Source organism: Anarhichas minor, unplaced genomic scaffold, assembly GCF_050575085.1.
Source record: "Anarhichas minor isolate MPS153535 unplaced genomic scaffold, ASM5057508v1 ptg000013l, whole genome shotgun sequence".
Classification (NCBI taxonomy): Eukaryota; Metazoa; Chordata; class Actinopteri; order Perciformes; family Anarhichadidae; genus Anarhichas; species Anarhichas minor.
Window position 1 is genome coordinate 1,188,915 of NW_027466459.1, and position 22,910 is coordinate 1,211,824.

Here is a 22,910-nt window from a genome sequence, read left to right on the forward strand (position 1 = left end):
CCGAACCGTGAGTTTTATAATCCATTGCACCACTATTAGCATAACAAGCTCTGTATGGCTGTGTAAAACATACCGGCTGTGAATGACCGAGAGCCGACAGCGGGCCGAGCGACTGAAGACGTCTCGTTTATACAAGTTCACCTTGTGCTTCTTCTAACAGGTTCATGATTCACATGTTGTCCCTCACTGGATGATTCTGTTGCACTCGTAAAAAAAAAAGAATGATCATTGTCTTTTTCAACAAGCTGGTTGTCCTGTGTGCATATACGCACTCATTTTGGTGTAAAAGGGTTTCAGAATACGTGCTGCTGGGAAGTGGTCCCTGTTAGGCTAGAAGTAGCATGACACAATGAACAGAACAAGTAGAAGGCTGTGCTTATTGGTATTACTCGTATTTGTCTTTGTAGTGGGAAGAAGATGAATGGGTCTCTGGACCACCCTGACCAACCAGACGTTGATGCCATTAAGATGTTCGTGGGACAGATTCCACGGTCCTGGTCCGAGGAGCAACTTCGGGAGCTGTTTGAGCCTTATGGAGCAGTCTATGAGATAAACGTTCTCCGGGACCGCAGTCAGAATCCACCACAGAGCAAAGGTCAGCCTACTAGTGAGATAATAATGTGTTGTCAAAGGTATTTCATTTGAATCTGTAATATTTAGCAGTGTAGTATAAAATGTAACTGGGTTGCAGGTTGTTTTTTTTGCCTCCAGCCCGGCGACAGCCATTATGTGGACTCTTACAATTACTTTATTGAACTTTCCAAAACATTTTTTCAAAGAACTCCTCCATTTAATAGTGTTTTTATGTGTTTATGTCTTCTTTGAAGACAAGGAAAAACACATTTTTTATTAAATTTTCATTTTCATTTTTTCTTTCCTTACAGTTGTTTGGATTGATGAGGGCCTTGTAATAGCCTAGTGGTGGTGCTGACAAACAACATAACAGATGTATGAGTTTTACACACCATATTTAGTAAGTCAGGTGTGTGACACAGTTGTCTCTTTCAATCCTCGGCAGGCTGCTGTTTTATAACGTACTACTCTCGCAAATCAGCATTGGAAGCACAGAACGCGCTGCACAACATGAAGATTCTGCCAGGGGTAGGTGACAGCCTCCTTAATCTGCCCTTTCAATGCATGCTGGTTTATATGGAAGCCTTGGACTTCTTGGGGCTGTAATAAACGTTCAAGTACACATTCGAGTACTTTAGTGTATATCCACATATTTCTTTGATGGAGCGCCTGTGGCTCAGAGGTGGAGTGGGTCGTCTTAACTTGCTTAAGCTCGCGTAGATGTGAATTGAAAACGCAATTACATTTACACTTGTGTTCAATGTGGTCACAATGCACGGACACATCAGCCTCAATTCGCCGCCTTTTAGGGGGAGAGGGCCCGCAAACGTGAATTTTAAGTACATCTACACTAGCATACACAGAGGGATGAGAAGATGAGATGCTGAGCACAGACAGAGCGGTGGAGATCTCTCTGGTCACAGCTGTCCAGTTACCAGAGGAGATTTGGGAGCATGCTGCAGGTTGAGTCCCACCACACACACACACACGCACCAGGCTGAAACTTCAAATACTCACTGTTGATTAGTACCGAAGTACCAAAAGTGAGCAGCTGTCATATTACTAATATGTCAAACTAATACAGGCTAGTCATGTCTTCTCTGACAAAATAATTAAACAATGACACTGCAAGCCAAGGCATTGCTTCTTTATGATAACTTTAAAGGTCACCTATTATGCACAATGCACTTTTTCATGGCTTATAAACAGAAATATGTGTCCCCAGTGTGTCTACACCCTCTCTCTTTTTCTTCTGCTCCATCTATCTGAAAACCTGTGTAAAAAAAGAGATGATCAAAATAGGGACTTGTTTGTATGTCATTAGAAGTACCCAGCCATTTATGTATGTCTTTCCTGGTGGTTCTGTAACTTGGTGACCCCACCCAAGGAGCTCCTCACAATCCGCTGCTGTCCACCATGTTGATTTTCTGGCTATCATGGACCTGCATACACAGCTCAATCAATGCTACTTGTTCTGTTGTTAGTTGCATGAACCAACAGAAAAGACGTCATTTAATTTAGTTCCATCACCTGAGGACGTGAACACCCAGTAGACTTACTTAATTTTTAGGTATTTTAGGATCGTTTTTACTGAAATGTCCTCACAACAACAGGAAAACTCTTGTCTCAATGAGGGCCAGTAACATCTATAAAACTGAAGTTCTGGATGGATCTGGAACGGCTGTCTGTGACCCATCTTCAAACTTGGAAACTGTAAGTTTAGCCATTTTTATGTTATGTGACTTACTGTGTAGTTTAGCCTGTTACTGTTAGCATGCCTAGCTGCTAATGTGGCTAGCTTTGATTTAAAGGTCCACAGGCTGGAGGTAATGTAGTAATGTCAGGTAATACAGAGAGATACTGTGGACATTAAGTCTCATATGAAGCCAGATGTTTGTTTTTTTGTGAAACTGCACTGCAGTGAAGCTAAGCTGGCTTTGCTAGCACAAAGGCCCACATCGGTCTGTTTGTGTGTGTTGCTTCTGTTGAGGCTGTAGATTTACTTGACAGACTGCCTTGAAGGCACAGATGTGAAAAACAGAGTCAAACTGTATGGAATTAAAAAAAACAAGTTATTCTTTTGCTTGGTTTTGCAGCGTTAGCTTTGATTTGTTAGCACCAGTCACTAACTTGCTCAGGCCAGTGGTGCTCGGCTCCCTCGAAAGAGACACCAGCTAAAATAACCAACTTTAAATTATGTCTTTAGACTTTTGCGCTGTATTTATTGTTATTCACCAAGACAATTTCCTTGTATATGCGAACATTTCTTGGCTATAAAACACTTCCCCTAGTGAGTGAGAGGAGAGAGAGAGAGCAGTGGGTGAACTGAGAGGAGACATTCTGAGTAAAGTCTGTAAACATCTTATCGCTGCTTTCCGACCACAGAGGGACGACTAGAAAACTTTGCTACGTGAATACTTTCTTCAGTTTCATGTTATCTCAGGCTAAATAATACGCTAACCTGTAATAACACTGGGCAGAGTGTAACGTTACTATGATTATGAATGATGAGTTTACAAGCGGTTTACAACAACACCAGTTACACTGCTAGTCAGATGCTGTGTAATTAATTTCTTCCTCCATACTCGATAAAACTGTCATTTTTACACTGTTTGTAGATGTTGCCAGATATTGTTGCAGTAGACTATAACTTTCCTCCTGTCACACTTACTGTCGTACACCTTGATGTTATTACATGACCGTATAATGTAACGGTGAATCTGACATGTTTTACAGGCACTCGGTCCTGAAGTTCCAGTCTGATGAGGGGTTCCTGAACCCAGCAGACTCTCCTCACAGTATGCGAAGATGACCTCTGACCTGAGAGCTCCACCAGCATCTCTTTGCATGATCTGGACAGTTTACATACAAGTTATGGCTCTGCTACTTTTTGCATTATGTGTACCCAATTTATATTTCAATGTCAGTCTATGAATAAAGAGCTTTATTTTCAAGCACTGTTTTTGTCATTTTTAAATTTACAATTAATGATCTTGTGGGATATAAAATGTTCTTTAACAAAGGTTGGATGTAATTACTCTATTTAAACAGGTGATATGATTTCATGCATGCAGAAGGGTAAAACAATCTGGTCCTGACTAATCCTATCTTCTTTTATGTTTACATTTATATATAATAATAATACTTTTTGTGTGCACTAAAAAGTATTTTTGTGGAGAGAGCCATTTATATACAAATCACAAAATATTTGTGAATCCCTCTGTGTGCATTCATTAATATCAAGACTGAACTGACCCCAGTCTTTACACTATACGGCAACATTCACCCAGTGAATGGCAGAGACGGCCATGAAAGGTGCCTCTGTAAATCTTAATGCTCTTTCACGCACATTCACACACCAATGGCAAAGACTGCCCATTGACACTTTCACATGCGGACTGGAGGAGCCGGGGATCGAACCACAGATTTGTACGATTAATAAACGACCCATTCTACCACTGAGCCACAGCCCCCATATTAACATCAACGTCCATTAACGGCCAAATAAACGTTCATAAAAAGGACAGGGGACCTGTGAAATCCAAATCTCAGCATTCTGAGTACTAATGTGTTGTTTGTTGTTCAGATGCACCACCCAATCCAGATGAAGCCAGCCGACAGTGAGAAAAACAATGGTAAGGACTTTCTAGCATTTTCATCTGTGTTGTCTGTCCTTTGATACTAGCAAACAACTCTGTTCATTCCCTTTCTAATAATGTCCCTAAAAAAGCCTATTGCTTTTAATAATTATAAATATATCATTTGTCAAAGTAATTAGACTGGTGAGACTGTTGAATGACATTAAGTGCGACTACAACTGTTGAAATACCAATTGTGCGCCGTGCTGGTGCCAACCTGTGACTGAATGACTATAGATAGAACAGTTGTGACTAGTTGTAGCTAGATTAACACGCTGTTCTACTTAAGTTACACACTGGTGTTTGGGACCCACCACAGGTTCTCTGCATCATTACGTAGTCTCCATCATTTCCTGGTTTAACCAATGATAGGGTCATCTACAGCAGGCATACGGAGGCAATGACGTACATCTCATATGACATTTGTGCTGGGAGGTCCATTCCCCAGCGATGTGTGGTAACACGTTGCTGAACTTTACAAGGAATATTCTCTATTTTTAAAATGTCTGTTAGTGATTGGATGTTTTTCATTTGTTCTCCTTTTGTTAATCTGAAGTGTGTCTGTCAAGTGGAGTTCCTTCCACATGCTAAAAGACAAACCCAACAGATAAATGGTTACGTTCATTACATCTTTTTCTTTTAAATGTAGTTTTCTCACCCACTCTACAGTGTAAGACTTGCATTATCCAAATCTACTACGATAGTGTGGACATGACTTTAAACATGTTTATTCTGTTGAGAAAATGAAGTCTTCTCAATTTTTTAAAATATAAGTCAAATCAATACTGAAGTGCCTATATGCACATGGACATGTTTTTGCTTGCTGTAATTATTTCTCTTGTTCATACTGGCCAATAAAAGGGCTTTCAACGTCAGTGATGGGGCAAAGTCCTTGCTTTGTGCAAAATTGTATTCAAAAGTCTAGTTGAAGCTAATATGGGGCATCAGCGCAGAAGGAGAAGTGGGTATTTAGTCCTCCATCACTTACGTTTGATTCACATTACTGTTGGAAAGGATGTTTTTACGGCCATCTTGAACAAGAGGAATGATTACAGCGAGCCACGCCTGCTTCAGGTTTGTATGGGCTCCTGACTGTTGTTTTAAGCCAGACTTGAACAATGTTGAACCCATCCTTTAAGTGCCACAGAGCTCAGCTGTTAGACGATGTTGTCCTAAACTTAACTCAAGTGACTTTGATGACATAAGTTGCAAAAGAGCCAAAATGACACATATGTGCATGTTGAATGTTCTATTACACCATTGACCTTGACACAGAGCAGGTGTGTTTTGATGTAGTGGTGTGTTGTGTTGAATACAGCAGTGGAGGACAGGAAGCTGTTCATTGGAATGATCTCCAAGAAGTGTAACGAGAACGACATCCGAATGATGTTCTCACCATACGGACAGATAGAGGAGTGCCGGATCCTTCGAGGCCCTGATGGACTCAGTCGTGGTAATATATTCTGTATTTATACACACACACACACACACACACACACACACGGAAATAAATAATATGATCTATTAAACTAAAATAAGAATAAAAGAAAACCAATACAAGAGTATTTGGAGACCACTATTATAAGGTACAACGGTCTGGTTAAAGAGACCGTTGTGTGATAGTGGTAACAGCTGCACGGTCAGCAAGTCTCTGTTAACACTGTAAACCAGATTAGAGACACTGTACTTGGTCTTTTTTTGAATTAATAATGTGTCACTTGACAGTAATGACAACAGACAATGTAAAAGTGTTTTTTCATAGTGATGAACCTCCAGAGAATTATCAGCTGAATCTACAGACTGTGAGAATCCTCTGACGATAGCTGCTCAGCAGCAGACACAGTTAGTTAGCTGGTGAACATCTATCACACGTTTCCCTCAGGAGCTGGCAGACAGCACAACGGAGCCAACAAAGAGTGAATATAGGACATCCATCAGCTAGACAGAATGCTGCAATAACTCAGCATGTGTCCAGGGCTACCACTTCTATAAAATATAATCAACAAGGACATGATCATGTATTATTATAGCTTAAACTACCTAGCTGTATATAAAGTAATTAAAATGACTATAATCAAAATTATAATGTAATATATATTATTCTGAAGTGGAATAATCTACTTTTGGTGGCGTCCTATAAGTATATGTTGGTGCTAATATTTTAGTTCTTTACTTGAGTGTTTTGAATGCAGGTCTAGTAACAGACTGTAGTATTGATACTTTACTTAATTAAAGGCCCGGTGTGTAAGATTCATTATCTAGTGGTGAGGTTACAGATTGCAACCTCCGCTCACTCCTCCCTTCCAAGTGTTTCAGAGAACTACGGTGGCCTTCAAGTAGGGATAGCTACTATATTTAGTATGTTATTACTACTAGGAGCTACTCTTATCAATAATCTGTTATTCCTCATGTCTAAATAATTGCTTTTAAAAACGTGTATATAATTGTAAAAACAGGATGATAATTTGTTCATATTCTAAATATTGTTTCTAGAGCAGAACGGTAATGTTTACAACAGCAAAGTCGCTACATAAAGTCATTAATATCTAAGTGTAAACAAATCTGTCACTAAAATGACAACATTCCTGAGTGAAGTTTATAAAGAATGAAGAACACAGACATCAATCAGTGTCAGTCATTCCTCTGTCCTCTGCTGATTGACTGGTTGCAGGTAACTCTGGTAGAGGGAGGAGGAGCTGCTTTGTTTCAGCCAGCAGAGAAGTTTACAAGAACAAACTAAACTAGTGATTAAACTAGAAAATTTCGCAAGAAATTTTGACAGTGTGGCTTCTACTGCCCGAAGACGTCGCAATATATAGCTACACACGCTGATGTTACCGGTAGTATCTTTCAGGTTCGATTGAGATAGCACTTCTCTCTTTTCTGCATTTTAGATTCATACTCTGGATTGAATCTTGTATTCGTGATGGACAGTCCACAAATGGCTCCCGTCATTTCTGTACTGGACATGTACATCTTTGTTTGAGAAGCCTTTGGAAATGATGGGAGCTAACGCTTAACAGCATTCCAACAATAAACCCGCAGGATTACAGTCAGGGTGCTGCCAAAGCACACTGAACTACAGACATAAAGCTTTTGTTTTAGCTTGTTTGTTCAAAAATTGCTCTAAGCCGAGCTGGCGTGCTGTGCTTGTGTAAAAATAGAAGCTGTGGATGAGAGACTGTGACAGATCAGAGTAAATTAGGTTTCACTTCTGTTTACATGTTCATGCTTGTTGAACAGGTACAATGATAAAGTATTGTTCTTTTACTCACAAATATTTTGTTACACTTACAGTAATGAGCGTAGTTGTCATCAACTCCAGTAATCTTCACTTCACCTGGTTCGGTGTCTCCCCCACGCCTCTCTGCCAGCTGTGTGTGTGTGTGTGTGTGTGTGTGTGTGTGTGTGTGTGTGTGTGTGTGTGTGTGTGTGTGTGTGTGTGTGTGTGTGTGTGTGTGTGTGTGTGTGTGTGTGTGTGTGTGTGTGTGTGTGTGTGTTTTTGCACCTGTGTAGTTGGAGGAGCTCCTCCCATAGACTGAGAGCAGATGCAAGCTGCAGCATGATAATATATTACACCAGAACATTAAAGTACACATAAAAAGAGCCAGTAACATCGGAGCTCATCAATGCTCCGGACCAGAGTGCAAAACTCTGATACAAAATAATGTAACCATTAGTGCTGGGCAAGGTAACGCGTTATTATCGCGTTAATGCATTCATTAATGAACGGCAACGACAATTATTTTATCGCGCGTTAACGCAGTTTTTAAAAAATATTATTAAGTGGACATTTTTAACACAAGAGCCTGGCAGCAAGCGGTGAACAGCTGTGTTTGTGTGTGTGTGTTTCTGTGGCGTCTCTGCCTTCTCTTCCTGCTGCTGCTGCGGCTCCCCCCCCCCTTCACTCCGTCACCATCGTCCCCTCCTGTCTCGCGCGCGCGATCCCGTAACGGCGATCGTCTCGTTACAGGATCGTGACAATATCAGAATACATGTTGTCGTGTTTTTAAATAAACATATAAGCACGAGAGAACAAACTGATCTTAACTCAACTCTTTATTAGCATAACTTTCTCATGCTGCAGATTACTGCCACTGTACAGACTCCAGGTCTGCTTCGCCTACATTCCCCTGGGTCCTAAGTCCCTCCATGTACAGCTTCTTATCACCCTCTATGTCAGTGTTTTTCAACCTTTTCTGAGCCGCGGCACATTTTTTACATTAAAAAGATCCCGCGGCAGACCAACAACCAAAAACGTTACAAAATGACACCTTTTAGCATAATAGCCTACAGCAGATATGTCAGGGGTGTCAAACTCACCACAGGGAGGGACACAATAAGAAATTGAGACTACGTTGAGGGCCAAATAGAGTCACCATTTAATAAACAGGACAGAAGGGATATTGGACAAAGTGCAAAAAGAATACATGTTGAGGTAGGCTACATTATTTTATGCATACGTACCAGAGCCAGATGTTTGGCATCTTTTCTTGGCTGCCAGTTCATTAATATCTGGGGTTAGGTTCTGTGGAAACCCTCAAGATGGAGTGAAGGTGCATCAGTGAGACTCCTGTGTGGGTTTGTGTTCATCTTCATCACAGAGAACAGCTGCTCACACAGGTATGTGCTTCCAAACATGCAGAGCATTTGAGCAGCATGGAGGCGGTTAAGGCATCGTTTCGGGGGTGAAGCTTGTAAACTGCGCAGCGCCCTCAGAGTCACACTTTGCCTTGAGTGTCATTACACTGGAGCTCTATCAGCTCCACAGGTGCTCTTTCCACCTCAACTGCAAACGGATTGCTGAGCAGTTCAGATTTAAATTTCTGAGCTGCAAAGTCGGCAAATCGCAGAGTGAACTCTGTGCCAAGTGCATCCAGTTTATCAGCAACATGCGCAGTCGGGAACACAGCGGTGGAGACCTTTACTGCATCACACATGTCTGTGATCACACGTCCCCGTCCCTGAAGCTGCAGGTTTAGCGCAGTGAGATGCTTCGTTATGTTGCACATGAAGCCAGCTCACATCGCCACTTCTCGTCCTGGAGCTCTGTGGCGGGCCGGTTATGATAAACATGATATTTTCTGGCGGGCTGTTGTACCGAGGGCCGGATACATGCTGACAATTTAATGATAAGTCTCTAAATGTGTTGATCCTTATAGGCTTTTCATCTGGGTTATCTTGTCCAGGGCCCAGTTCAGAGTCTGCATTTTTCCTTTTCAAATATTTCACCATCGCTGTTCGTCTTGTCACCCCAACTTCTCCCACGCGTCATTTCATTCTACTGTCCTAAATGAACATGTCATTACTGCGCTACCTACTGCCACCCACTGGCATGGAAGAGTATTTATTACTTAGCCAGACACTATGTTGCAGCTCAGACGCTCAACAATGGCAAAGTATTTGCAACAACTAAATCATATTTTTTTGGACTCATTAAGTGAAATTGGACATTTTCCCAAGGCACACCTGATGATCTCTCGCAGCACACTGGTGTGCCGCGGCACAGCGGTTGAAAATCACTGCTCTATGTACCAACGTACATTTATAACAAATACCACACATATTACGGTAATCAGCGTTGCATATGTGTCTGACCAAAATACCAAAAAAAGCAAAAAAGAAATGATTCATTTAAATTATTTTTTTTAGAGTTTTTAAAGTGTTTTGTTTTTAATATGTATAATAAGCATCATTTAGTTATCACTACTGAGAATTTAACAAACATAAAAACATGACGTAGATAGGTTTGCAGTTTTCAAGGTGTATATTTAGATTGCATCTCTTACACACATGAAGATAAAGTTGTGAACACCGGCTGAATATCTATGATCAGAATCATTATAACTGTGTTATAACTGCTACTGTGTAAAGGGAATACTGCTGCTAACAAGAACCTGATGTGTTTAAAGTGTTTACAAACCAAATGTTATTGACCTTTTGTTCATATAGCAGTACTTTCAAGATAAAAGTGCACAATACACTACTTCTGAATTCATTATTGAACTTTGTGCATAACAATGCAATTAATCGTGATTCAAAAGTGTAATCGTTGCCCAGCACTAGTAACCATACATTCAAGGGCTATCTACCTACATATTCAATCAGTAACATGTTGCGCATGTCATCAAAGTCTTTCTACTTACAACCAACATATGAAATCTGCATTCTCAATATACTCACTGGCATTGCCACTCAGAGGACCAGAAACAGCAGGATGAAGAAGGATACAACTCTTGAAGAACACAGCTATCTTGTCACAAAAACTGGAAAAAGAAGAACTCTACTTTCTGTCACATGTGCCACCCACGTATTAGTTGAATACTGCACCATCTACACTTAACACTAGGTGGTAGTAATTGCTTCAAATAATATACAGTTCCATTACAGAAATAATAAAAGGGTTGCCTTTTACACACACAACTTTCAGATACAGTTCATGCTGTACAGCGTGTGCACGGTTTACCTCTCCATCTGCTGCTGTTTGTACACCTGTCTGTCCTCCTTTCTCTCTCCAAAGTGCATTCGCGCACATATTTCGCCTATAGTTGTTTTTACCTTTTAAGTTTGTTTTGGAACCACGCAGTAAAGTAAAGTAATGCCATGCAACATGAGGTTTGTAAAATAGAAGCTCTGAGATGTTTCTTCAGAGAAATCGTCATGAGTTGTGGTTCTAAACATTGTGTTTTTCTCTTTTAGGTTGTGCATTTGTGACATTTACAGCGAGACAAATGGCCCAGTCAGCCATCAAATCCATGCACCAGTCCCAAACCATGGAGGTGAACTTCAAATATACACTACAAACATTATGTGGTGTTGTAAAATTGTGACCCTGATTTCAAAATTGGTGGATTATAGTGTCTCTGCTGTTACAAAGAAAAATAGTTTTGAGTAGCAGAGCTTTTTTAAATGGTCTTTATTATTTCATTTGCTCTTCAGTTTAAAGTGAATGACATTATGTCAGTACACCATGCTGTCAGTGTAAAGGTTTACTGTCTGTGTTTAGGGCTGTTCATCGCCTATTGTCGTGAAGTTTGCAGACACTCAGAAGGACAAGGAGCAGAAGCGTATGGCCCAACAGCTGCAGCAGCAGATGCAGCAGCTCAGTGCTGCTTCAATGTGGGGGAATCTCACTGGGCTGAACAGCCTGGGGCCACAGTACCTAGCAGTGAGTGTGTTCAGAGGGCCTGTGTGTGTTGATGCTAAATGGAATGGTTAGCCTGTTCACAAAGCAATTTCCCCAGTTTAAACTTCACTATCACTTCCACTTCAGCACGCTGTTTCTCATATTGCTGGCTTTAGCTCTACTTACAGCTGCTGCAGCAGTCAGCCTCAACGGGGAACGCACTCAGCAACCTGCACCCTGTTTCAGGTACGAACACACACACTTTAACAGACATTCCACCATGAAATATCATGCAGTCATGTATGATTAAGATTTCCTTTTTTTGTGTCTGTATTGTTGAATGCTGAATGATAATCAAAAGGTTCATGTCATCCCTCTGGATGTCCAGCCTCCAACACGTCCTTACATACTGTTTTTCTATACGATAGTGGTCAGATGAAGGGATGGGTGGAGTCTTCAACTTAACCGTGTGTATGTCTGTCAGGTCTTAATGCCATGCAGAACCTGGCTGCTTTAGCAGCAGCAGCAACTGCCACGCCCACAGGCTCCAGCGCCATGACAACATCTAGTAGCCCTCTCAGTGCACTAACAAGCTCAGGTAAAGAAACTCCAGTACTGTTACATAGTCCAGCTACATGCAGGAGGGCTGAGTGGTATGGTGACATCCATGTCCACATAAACACCTGTACATTTATACATAACTATATAATATATCAATTAACTAGTGAGAGAGCTGCCAGGTATCCACAACAATTGTTTATCAAGCATTCATTCTTCAAATTTAAATTTTCTCAGATTTCCTATTTTATGATTTCTTTTGATAAACGCTTTGTCTAATATTTTCCAGTTGACTTTATCACAGCATTAACACTAAATGTTCCCCGAGTAGGCTCCTCCCCCACCTCCAGCAGCAACTCATCAGTGAACCCGATGGCTTCTTTGGGGGCCCTACAGTCTCTGGCTGCTAGTGCTGGAGCTGGCCTCAACATGAGCTCCCTGGCAGGTACGAACCCTCGGCTGGACCCGTGCCTTTCCACTGATGAGATTACTGCTAGTCAGCATAATTGATGTAAACCTTTGTCGTAAAGATTCACCCAGCAGACAAGGTTGTGAATCTAATGTAGTGTGAATGTGTGTTGAGCCGACCATTATGGAGACTAAAGTAATGCCTCACTCAAACTGCAGTGGTGTGAGGCCAGTGCCAGGTGTTTATGATTGTGTATTAGTAGAATAACAGTGGTAAGATATGTTCATTTGGTCAACACAATATAGTAGTATAGGGTGAACATCAGTGTCTGCTGCTAAGTTGCAGTGACATCAGTATGAGTGATAATATTTGACCTTTCCACCCATGTATCTCTGATGCAGGCATGGCAGCGCTGAACGGCGGCCTCGGCTCTGGAGGCCTGTCTAATGGATCAGGAAACACCATGGAGGCTCTGAGCCAGGCCTACTCGGGCATCCAGCAGTACGCTGCTGCTGCCCTTCCCAGCCTGTACAACCAGAGCCTGCTGTCTCAGCAGAGCGTCTCAGCCGCAGGCAGCCAAAAGGAAGGTGGGTTCAGTGGGCTGAGGTTAGAAAAAAGGAGATGGCATGGGGACAGTTGGGATGAAATGACAGGTTAAAGGGCTGCAGAGAGAGCACGAGGAGCTGGGGGGTGTGTACTGTGTAGAGCATGCTGCTAAGTGCTCCTTTCTTCACTCACATTTTGGAATCAAATTGACCAAACACTCTAAGGGTGAAACTAAGGGTGCATCCCAAGTCTCTTAATTACAGATGCAAATAAATAATATAAACGCATTCTTCCAGCAGAAATGGTTCCTGTGCCTCTAAGCAGGACACAGTGTAAATACAGAATGCAGGTGGGTTTTCAAGTGCAGGTGTTTGTTAAACAGGTAACAGGCTACAGTTAAGTCATAACTTAGTTATCCAGCTTAGTCCCCCCCCCCCCCAGGGATGCATAGAGAGACGCAAGGAAACCACGTGAGGAGAGAGGAAACGAGGAAATATGTACATCAAAACATGAAAAAAATGATTAATTCATATCAAAGCCAACGCTCAGGAATGATCAGCCTCACACGACTGCATGGAAATGAGGGTAAATGATGTACAAAGGAGTTCTTACTGACAGACAGGCAGTCTCTCCCGCTCTTTCTCACTTTCATTTGATCCATAATAAAAGTTAATGGGAGAAGAAAGCGATCAGTGGTAGAGATGTTTGTGTGCTGTGTGTTGACCTCACCTTCTGCTAAGAATTCTGTCCTGTTTCAAATCTGCTGCGTCAGCCAGCCACAGTCGCAGCACCGGTAAGACGTCACCACCTTCTCTTTGACATCAGATAAACAGCTGAAGACTTGTCCTTGTTTGAGTGTTAGCCCTCCTATATGCTATGCTATGCATACTTTATACTTATATGGTACTACAGAGCCCCCCAGGGGTCATTGGGTGGACAAAATCTGAATGTGGAAATTCCAATTGGCAGACCGCGCGCACAGCTTCAACTTTGTAACCTCATTCTCACCGGTTGTGAAAATAGATATATATTCTGTATCGTGAAATTCACTTTTTCTAGTTACTGCCAATCACTCAAGATTATTAGGCCTCCACTGCAACAGCCGGGGCCAGCCCATAGGTCTGTCTGCCCGGTTATGTGAACGCAATATCTCAGAAACATCTGAAGGGAATTTCTTCAACTTTGGCACACGCCCACTTCCACTCAAAGTTGATCTGATTAGAATGTGATGGTCAAAGGTCACTGTGACCTCACAAAACACGTTTGTGGCCAAAACATTCAAATGCTAATTAGGATCATTTTACACAATAAAGGACAGCCCTATGAACACAAAGGTCTGTCCCTGACTGAGTGAGTGATGAAGTTACACCATTGGTTGGTCGAGTGTTGAGTGAAACTAACAAACCTCGACATCAAAGTTATTTGCTGTTACTGGTAGTTTAACCCCGGGACTACTTTTATCAAGGTACAAAAAGGTTCTTTCAGCCCATTGTTGTTTTTTGTTTCCATAGTGGTCTAAAGACCTGTGAAGATCAGATACAGCGTATGACACAACATGGTGGCATTGGACCAGGGCTGCTGCTGGACACACTAGCTTCTGTCTCACTGAGACAACGCATAGTATTTACTGATGCATGTTGGATGACATGCAGAGGAGGAAAATTAAACTAAGAGCGTCTTTGTCCACAGCAAATCATCGGTTTGATGATTGTTTGTTTGTGCTTTAGAACATAATCACGGTTAAACAATCAGAAAGTCACTCTTTTTCTCTCCTCAGCTCGCTCCAGCCAACAGCAAAGCCTAACTTTACCTTTAATCAAACATAGAAAAATGTCTGTAATGTTATTGACAGACATTTGCAAACCTTGTGAAAAAATAATGTACATAAATTGGCTAAAAATACCCGAACAAAGCATTAGTTGCTGAGATACAGAGATAGTGTGTCTGTAATGTAAACAGGATGTGGGGTGGAACGTACCATATGAAACAATAAAAGGCGTGAAACAGTACCAGGTAATTATTTCTGATAGAAAGACACCGAAAGTAATCAAAGTAAAAGTAAAGGGATTACTGTAGCAACTGACTCCATGTGTTATCCGGACTACACATTGGTTACATCAGACAACTGACCCTTAATGTAATGAAGCAGCAACTTGATCCTGTAACATGTCAACATAACTGACCTGCTCAGTAACTCAAACATCAGCAGCCACCATTGGGACTGTACTGTGTCCATGTTCTACAGAGTAAGACACAGATATTTCCCCTTTAATTCTTCAGACACTGTCTGTCAATCATTACATTATATCACGTTATCATCATTAAGGTATGTGATAATCATAATGCTCGTAACTTTACACACACTGTCCAGCTGTCCACTACAGCTTTTGGGCATGTTGGCAACTAGATGCTGTTTTTGTCTGAGTTATACAACATTGTCAAGCAAACTCCTTAGAGTTTGGTCATTTGTTCTTCACATGTACCTTCAACCTTCTCCAGACACACCATGCAGTAGCAATGTTATGGTTGTGGGTGGTTTACCAATCTGCATGCATGGATCAAACCATTTTATCACTCAGTTTATGAATCTGTTTTCGTTAACTTCTGGAGCCCTGGGGGAAAGAATGACATGGATTTATAGAGTCATTTGTGCAAATGTTACTGTTTGATGTTTGATTGGTAAAGCAGATGAATTGATTGGCAGGTCCAGAAGGTGCCAACTTGTTCATTTACCACCTGCCCCAGGAGTTTGGAGACCAGGACCTGCTCCAGATGTTTATGCCCTTTGGAAATGTCATCTCTGCTAAGGTCTTCATTGACAAACAGACAAACCTCAGCAAGTGTTTTGGTGAGTTCATGCAAGCCACTATATATAAGCCGTTTTATGATCAATGAAATATTTCAGTAATCTTATTGTATAAAGTTTCAAGTTGTACTCGGAGTGTTCCAGTATCACAGGGTCCTGGGACAGAGGATGTCCTACAGATTGTAAAGCCCTCTGGGACACATCTGTTATTTGTGATTTTGGGTTGTTCAAATATATTCAAATCAAGAAAATGTTCCGTTGATAGTGGCCATCAATATCACAGCTAACTAAACTAGACGATTCAAGTGAGCATCATCCCAAGTCTTTCTACTACCAGATTCCTTTCTTTTTGTTTCCCCCGACAATGTTCCTGTGTTGAGATCGTACTGAGAGGGCTGAACTTTGGACTTTTGTACTTTAGAAAACACCCACTTCATTTTAGTAACTCAGATGGCTGATACTGTATTAGGAGCAACCAGGGGCGTTTCTAGGATTCAAAGAAAGGGGGGGCATGTTTGCGCGCGTAGTGTGAGGCAATTTTTTTGGGGCCCATCTGGGGCCGCGGATATCCATTGTTTCAGACAGTTCATAGATCGGTTCAATCAGAAAGAATGTGATTTTGCTCTGTAGTTTTGCTTGCATTCAGTATATGATAACACAAGAGACAGAATTTCAGGGTCATAGTGAAATTTGACAACACAAATATGAACTTTTCTCAAATAAAGAGAAATAATTTTCCTGCTTGTAAAGGAAAGACGGATAAACTAGCTTTCATATCCGCGTCACTCCCAGATCCTAATTCTTAAAGGGACCGTACACAATGGATGGAGAATGGACCTGACAGTGTCAACTTTATATCGTTAAGTATGATGAGAGGCTATTATATAAACCAGAACGCACGCACATATGTAGCATGCTTCAGCCCCCCTAAAATAGGCCTAACGACGCCCCTGGGAGCAACTAAAGTTAGGATCATTTTTGCACACAAGGATGGAGGATTTTGTCCTCCAAATGAATCAGTGCACACAAGGCCAAATATCACCAGCTTCTGTCAAGCAATATAGCAATTAAAAAGCCATCTTTTAAAGTCCAGTACAATGGTCACTCCACATTAAACACACCAGGGCTACATAACATCACCTCCAGCAAACCTCACAGAAACAGATTGTTTTAACCAATCTCTCTGGTCTAACTCCGATAAAACACAGAATCCATCAGCACGTTGGTGTGACCTTCCCAACCAAGCCTGTCTGTACTTTAAGCATTCTTGCAATTCGACAACTTTCTCAGTAATTGTTGGGAGGACTGGAGAGGATTAGACGGTTTTTTTGTGAATAATGTGGGGATGAGTTTCAAGTTGTCTTCTGTTTTCTCCTTCAGGCTTCGTGAGCTATGACAACCCTGTGTCATCACAGGCAGCCATCCAGTCGATGAACGGTTTCCAGATCGGCATGAAGAGGCTGAAGGTGCAGCTGAAGCGCTCAAAGAACGACAGCAAGCCTTACTGAAGGTGCTGAGGCGCTGCAGACTTGGTTAGGCAGGGTGGTGTTATGGTAAGTTGAGTATGAATAACCCAGACTGGTCCGCTCAGAAACCTATCTATGCCTTACAGGGTGATGTCTGCTGTGCTGCTTCTTCTGGTCACTATACCATGTCCAGGCAACGAGTCACATGAAGCTACATGCAGCTACATGCAAGAGTGTTCAGGCTGGACCGGGTTCTCCCTGTTATGTTGTGGTTTATGCAAGAGGAACAGGTGCATTTTTATTTAAGTTGAAATGTTATCAGTTTGCTGTGTACTGTGTGCTGTGTACATAATACACATATGAGTTGATTGTTAGTATATGTTGCACAGTCAGGTCAGATAGGTGCCAAATCCATCTGTTTTTACTTCTTGTTCACCTTCCCCTCCTCCAGCAGCTTAAGCAGAGAGACACATTGAGTTTGGAAACAGAAATATGAATCGGTTTTCTTTTACGTTGTCACAAACCAGAATGGCTGGTTTTCCCTACATGTGTTCTAGATATCTGTATTATCCTTTGAAACAGGTATTGTATGTGACGTACACAGAAATGAGTGGTAAGGTAAGGCACAGAAGCTGACGTTGTCCATGAGGAGGAGCCCCACTTCAACATGCACATGCCAGTTCTACATTTGTGTTGTGCAGGCAGAGTCTAGATCAGTGGCGAGTAAACCTGTGGATGCTGTGAACATCGTGTTCCTGTCGTGTGCTGTATCCTCTGAGCTAAAGTCCCTGAAGTCAGGTGAAACCTCCGACCCACAATGGTTGCTCTGTTAGCGCTGTGGTCTGACAGGACTGCCACCTGATTGTGAGCTACATCTGAAGATGACACATTAATGCACGGTTATGGTAAATGGAATTTACATCGACACACATTAATACACTGATGGTGGCACCCTGCGCATGAGGATCTGCTCCAAATGCAGAGTTTCATGTGGCCTCTGGTGGAAGGAGACACATTTACATGTGGGTTGTGTTGAATTCAGACATTAGCTGGAATTCATCTCTGAATGACATGGATGTAATATCTCTGTCAAGGCTCATGGCATTTATTGTATTTTTCTTTATCAGGAGGTGAAAGCGATGCAGGTGCAGCTGCATGTAAATCTAGTTTTCTGGAGGACTGAACACGGCATGTTTTAGTGGTGCTCCTCCTGTGCTGTTGCACTCTTAGTGACAGGTCAGAGGTCGGGCCTGTGTTTTGTAAAGATTCATCAACATCCCTCGGTTACTGTGCTACTAGCGAGCAGCTCATCTGTGGAGGGCTACACCACTGTGTCTCTCCCTGAAGATCTCCTGTGATTGGATCATTCATATGAATGTCAAACTGCTCTAGGCAACCTGTTAGTTGCCTAGACTTGCAAGACATGTTTTTTTTTTTAAGTAGGAACCGAGACAATTGTTGAGATGTATATTTAAACTATTATGCCTTTTCTATTTTTATATAGGTTTTATACTTCCCCTGTGTGTTGGGGAACTATTTATTGCCTTAATTATTTATCTGAATTGAAATTCTTTTGAAAGACAAATGTAAAGTCCAACAATTCCATTCGATCTCCTGGTGTGTGTGCTCTCCTTACCTGTTGTGTGTGTTTTCCTTTTGGTGATGTGTACTTTGTGTCGTTGTGGCATGGACTGTGTGTAGGATCCATCAGTGCTGCTACACACTTCATAGAACCCCCTCTCTGTCATACATGCCTTCATCCAAATAAAATACTCGTTTTCCAAAAACACAGGAAGCATAATTTATTCTAAAAGTGAAGTCTAACATGTTTCTGTTGCTCCTGTCTTTCTATGTGCAAAAATAGTGATCTTGTGTGTCGTCAACAACGTTTCACCAGGCAAAGTCCTGTAAGTCCTGTGCACATTAGCTAGAATCTAGCAGTACTAGAACGTGTTTTAAACGTCACCATGTCTTGTGTAATGTTGTCCCATTTACTCACTTTGATGTTAGCACTGGAGCTTTCTTGGTATATTGTGTACCAGAGCATGAATATGTATCAGGGACTCTGAGTCGCAGCTGATCCAGCTGCTGTCTCTTAAGACCACTGTTTGATTGGCGCTCTCTCTCGTGGGGAGTTGGCGGTTTAAAAGTACTGACCTCCAGAAATCTAAAACTCAGCAATATTTGCACAATGGTTAGCTGTGATGTTCTGATGTGATGAAAATACATAAGTACTGGTATGGTGCTTCATTTGAAGCAGCAGTAGTATGGAGCATTTTACTATATACTATACTTTTTATACAATTTTTTTTAATTTTTATAATTGAATTGCCAGTTAACACTGTGTAAGAAGAACAGATCAGTATAAGTCAATATTCCAGTAGCTCTCCATCCTCCATGTGTGACTAACTGTGTTTAGATTGCATGCTGGACTGTAGCTGCTGGTCCAGAACTCTGGAGGCCTCCTGTGACCTGCATGTGGTCACTGATTCTGTGCAGGCATTTAATTTTGGCTGTCTTGTGTGTGTTGTGTTCCTGGTAGCATGTGGTTGGTCCTCACCGTGTTCAGACTGTAGCTACACCACACACAGCTGCTCATTCTTGGTTTCTTTTCTCTTTCCTGTCTGTGTTCCTTTGCGGTTTAACCGAGGTTTGTCTCCCTGTTGTGTTTGTCTTTTTGTTTTTTCCAGATCTCTTCCTGTTTGCCCTAGCATGTTGATGTGGCGTCACAGTTCATCGTCCAGTCCTTGTCTTCTGCGCTTCTCTGACGCTCCCAATTTCACCATTGACCTTGTGTTTGGCATTACTCACCAGGAGGTTTTAGTTCTGTTGTTTCCCATATGTCCTCTGTGCTTCAGCAGGGCACTAGAAGGACTGCCCTGGAACACGTTTGAACGTTACATTCAAATGATCACGAGCAAAGAGAATCTATTTTTCTAGAACAGACTCGCATAACTAATAGATTTTTGCAAAATCAGTTTGACACAAGTCTGAGCTTTAGCGTTGTTTTGTTTGACCTCCTGTGTTGTGGAGCAGTCCTCCCGGGGCCCCCGTCCTCTGGTTCTGTTGGGTTTTTGTGGTGTTGTGTGTGAGTGCTGGTGTGTGTATCCTAAATTAGAAACACCCATCAAGCAAGTTAGTGATCATGTGTTGTGAGATATTCATTCAATGCAAGGCTAGCTACGGGTTCATCATTTGAGTGATGCTATAAAGAGGTCACATTTGTCAGTGTAAAAATCAGTTTGACTTTTCGCCTATTGACTGACCACTGCAAGCACATGGTGCTGTTGTGCTCTTTTCTTGTGTGGAGAGTCGGACACAATCCACAGAGGAGAGACCTTTGTCATAGGTTATTTGGTATGCATGTTTTTTTGTTTTTTTTACATAACTGCACTGAAATTCTTGGCAAAATGTGATCTTATTTATGTTAAGTTAAATGATGAATAAACTGGTGCCAAATGTTTTGCACAATCAGTATTTCATTGGACTTACTTTACTGGTCTGACTGGTTGCAGCAGCAGAGGTCGGTTGCTGTGGCATCGTGTGCAGAAGGCTTTCCTAACGAACCGACTAGCTGCAGCATTACATCAGTCTATTGTGGAACTATGCAGACCTAGAGTGCTGACAGACCAATATCAAACACAAGTGGCCGACTCATACACAGCGGTGTGTATACTGTTTGTGTGTTTTCATTGAATATAAGCCAGAGACCCACTCTCATTCAGGGGGCAGTCTGTCTGTCTCCCTGACCAGTGGACCAACACTGGGACTGATACTGAGAGTAATAATTTACCCATGATCTCACCCTGAGTGAATATACGGTCATACTTAATTTTATGAGTCCCGTAGTTCAGCCCATTCAAAGACTGAAGTGTGACTGGGTTAGGGTTGTAACTTGATACCAGTGGGGTCTCTGTGTGTCAGGCCTGTGATACTCTGCCGTGGTCAATTCATTAATTCCCATTCATTGCTTGTGTAATTCAAAAAAATAATTTGGTTAGAGCAAACTGGGTCAGCTGGGTGAACAATACAAATGAACATGTTGAGAATAAAATTCCCAATAATAAATGATGACCTTGCAATTAAGATCAGATAAACCTTTATTGATCTCCAGCGGGGACATTTGTTTGTTCCATTACAAGGTTCTATCTACTTCTGAAATGATTCCTCGACGTGTCAGCATCAGCTTGTGTAGGTGTTTTAGTCATATCTCTAACTTATGTAAGGGTCTTTCTGCAAAGCTCCAATCAGTGCCCCACATGTAGACAGGAGGAGCAATGGGGTTCTGCCTCTTTACCATGTCGCCTCACTACTCCATGACGAAGGTTTAAAAAAGCTGCAGAAATCAAGAAATATAGTTTGATCTCATGTTTTGAAACCTCTACATTGAGGATTTTATGGAAAACCTTATAAATGACATGATATAAAATATTTCTTTACCTAGCTACAAGCTTAAGCCACCCTGCTAGATAGCTCACCTATGTTAATTACACAGATCATGCTACTATTTGTTAGCAAGGATTAATGTTATTTTTATTATTTTAAATGTAGGTATCTCAGATTAATGTCTAGTTAGCTAATTGCTGATCCTTTGATCTCTACAACTAAGAAAGACTAAACTGTCAGCTTCTTTCCTAAAGATGGTGGCCTTCTGTAGAGCCTTAGCAGATAGAATATTCTCATTCCAAGGTTATTGATAATGAATGACTCTACCAACAAACTCAAATTCAAATAACTTAATCTCTTTAGTAAACTTTTCAGGAAGTTTTATTCTAAATTTGAGTAAATGAAAGACCCTTTTTAAATTCAGCGTCACCAGAATATTCTTGGAACACGTATTTAATTAAAGGACCATAACGGTGTTTCAGTTGCAATTAACACAATTATTATTTTTAGCATACCTTACTTATAATATATTCATGTTCACCTATAATCCAGTCTTTCATAGAGCAAAATAACCAAAGTTCTGTTTTCTAAACACAAGCACAAGAACTAAGTGAAATATCTAAAAATGGCAAAAGTATATGTTAAATCAAGAACTGTCTGTTTAAAAATAAATAATTAATAAATAAATAAAATTACAAAATTATGAATTCTGAGCAGACATTTGATACAACTTTCAATCCTACATATTTTTCAACAGTGCATGGAAAGAGTTTATTGAAGATCTTTTCACTCTGTGTCCATACACTATGGAAATGAGCATGGAGGCACTTTGTTATCCGAGTCTGAAAAACCATTTGTGTGCTCTGGTGAACGTTGGTGTTTTCTTCAGACGTATTGGGCCAGTGTTCCTCCAGCAGCAAGACGTCCCATCACAAAAAACCATCACTGCAAATGTATCCACGGTTGCCTTCTTTTTTTGTGATGACATGACAAACAGGAGTAGATCTGTTTCAATCAGATGCTCTACATCTGGTTCATTTAAGGGAATCTTCCTGTCTTGGGATGAATTGGGTAAAGTATTTCTACCTGGTGCAGTTTGAGTGAACAATTACAGTATCACTGCACATTAACACTGAAACTATTTAAAGGTAAAAACACAAACTGAGCCTTTTGAAGTATTTCTGTGAAGTTGCCTTTTGCTCCATTGCATTGGAGTACATGCATGTTTTTTTAGAGAGGGATCTGTTTGTCCCGTGCTTGGATTGTTTTTAAGCTTTGAATGTTTCTGCACCACGTTAAGCTGCAGTGCAATCCAGCTACAATATCTGTGAGACGACTGTGTGATCCTATTGCTTGGTTGTTTGGTTTTCTGTACAAATAAAATGTTTGAGAAACCCTTGTA

The 22,910-nt window shown here is 41.3% G+C and overlaps 1 protein-coding gene across 6 annotated transcripts in view; it reads left to right on the plus strand.

The window, feature by feature from the left end:
* Positions 1 to 22,910, plus strand: part of celf1 (cugbp, Elav-like family member 1) — a 48,968-nt gene that overhangs the window by 20,894 nt on the left and 5,164 nt on the right. For 3 of the 6 annotated variants that reach the window (XM_076090874.1, XM_076090875.1, XM_076090879.1), the window contains 12 exons: positions 408 to 595; positions 1,019 to 1,101; positions 4,160 to 4,208; positions 5,530 to 5,664; positions 10,911 to 10,990; positions 11,218 to 11,379; positions 11,514 to 11,583; positions 11,822 to 11,935; positions 12,227 to 12,340; positions 12,706 to 12,891; positions 15,555 to 15,698; positions 17,037 to 22,910. In XM_076090874.1, the coding sequence (XP_075946989.1) occupies positions 408 to 595; positions 1,019 to 1,101; positions 4,160 to 4,208; positions 5,530 to 5,664; positions 10,911 to 10,990; positions 11,218 to 11,379; positions 11,514 to 11,583; positions 11,822 to 11,935; positions 12,227 to 12,340; positions 12,706 to 12,891; positions 15,555 to 15,698; positions 17,037 to 17,164 (1,453 nt within the window). In that variant the 3' untranslated portion in view covers positions 17,165 to 22,910. The remainder of the gene's footprint in view (positions 1 to 407; positions 596 to 1,018; positions 1,102 to 4,159; positions 4,209 to 5,529; positions 5,665 to 10,910; positions 10,991 to 11,217; positions 11,380 to 11,513; positions 11,584 to 11,821; positions 11,936 to 12,226; positions 12,341 to 12,705; positions 12,892 to 15,554; positions 15,699 to 17,036) is intronic. The other 3 variants (XM_076090876.1, XM_076090877.1, XM_076090878.1) reach the window with 3 other exon arrangements.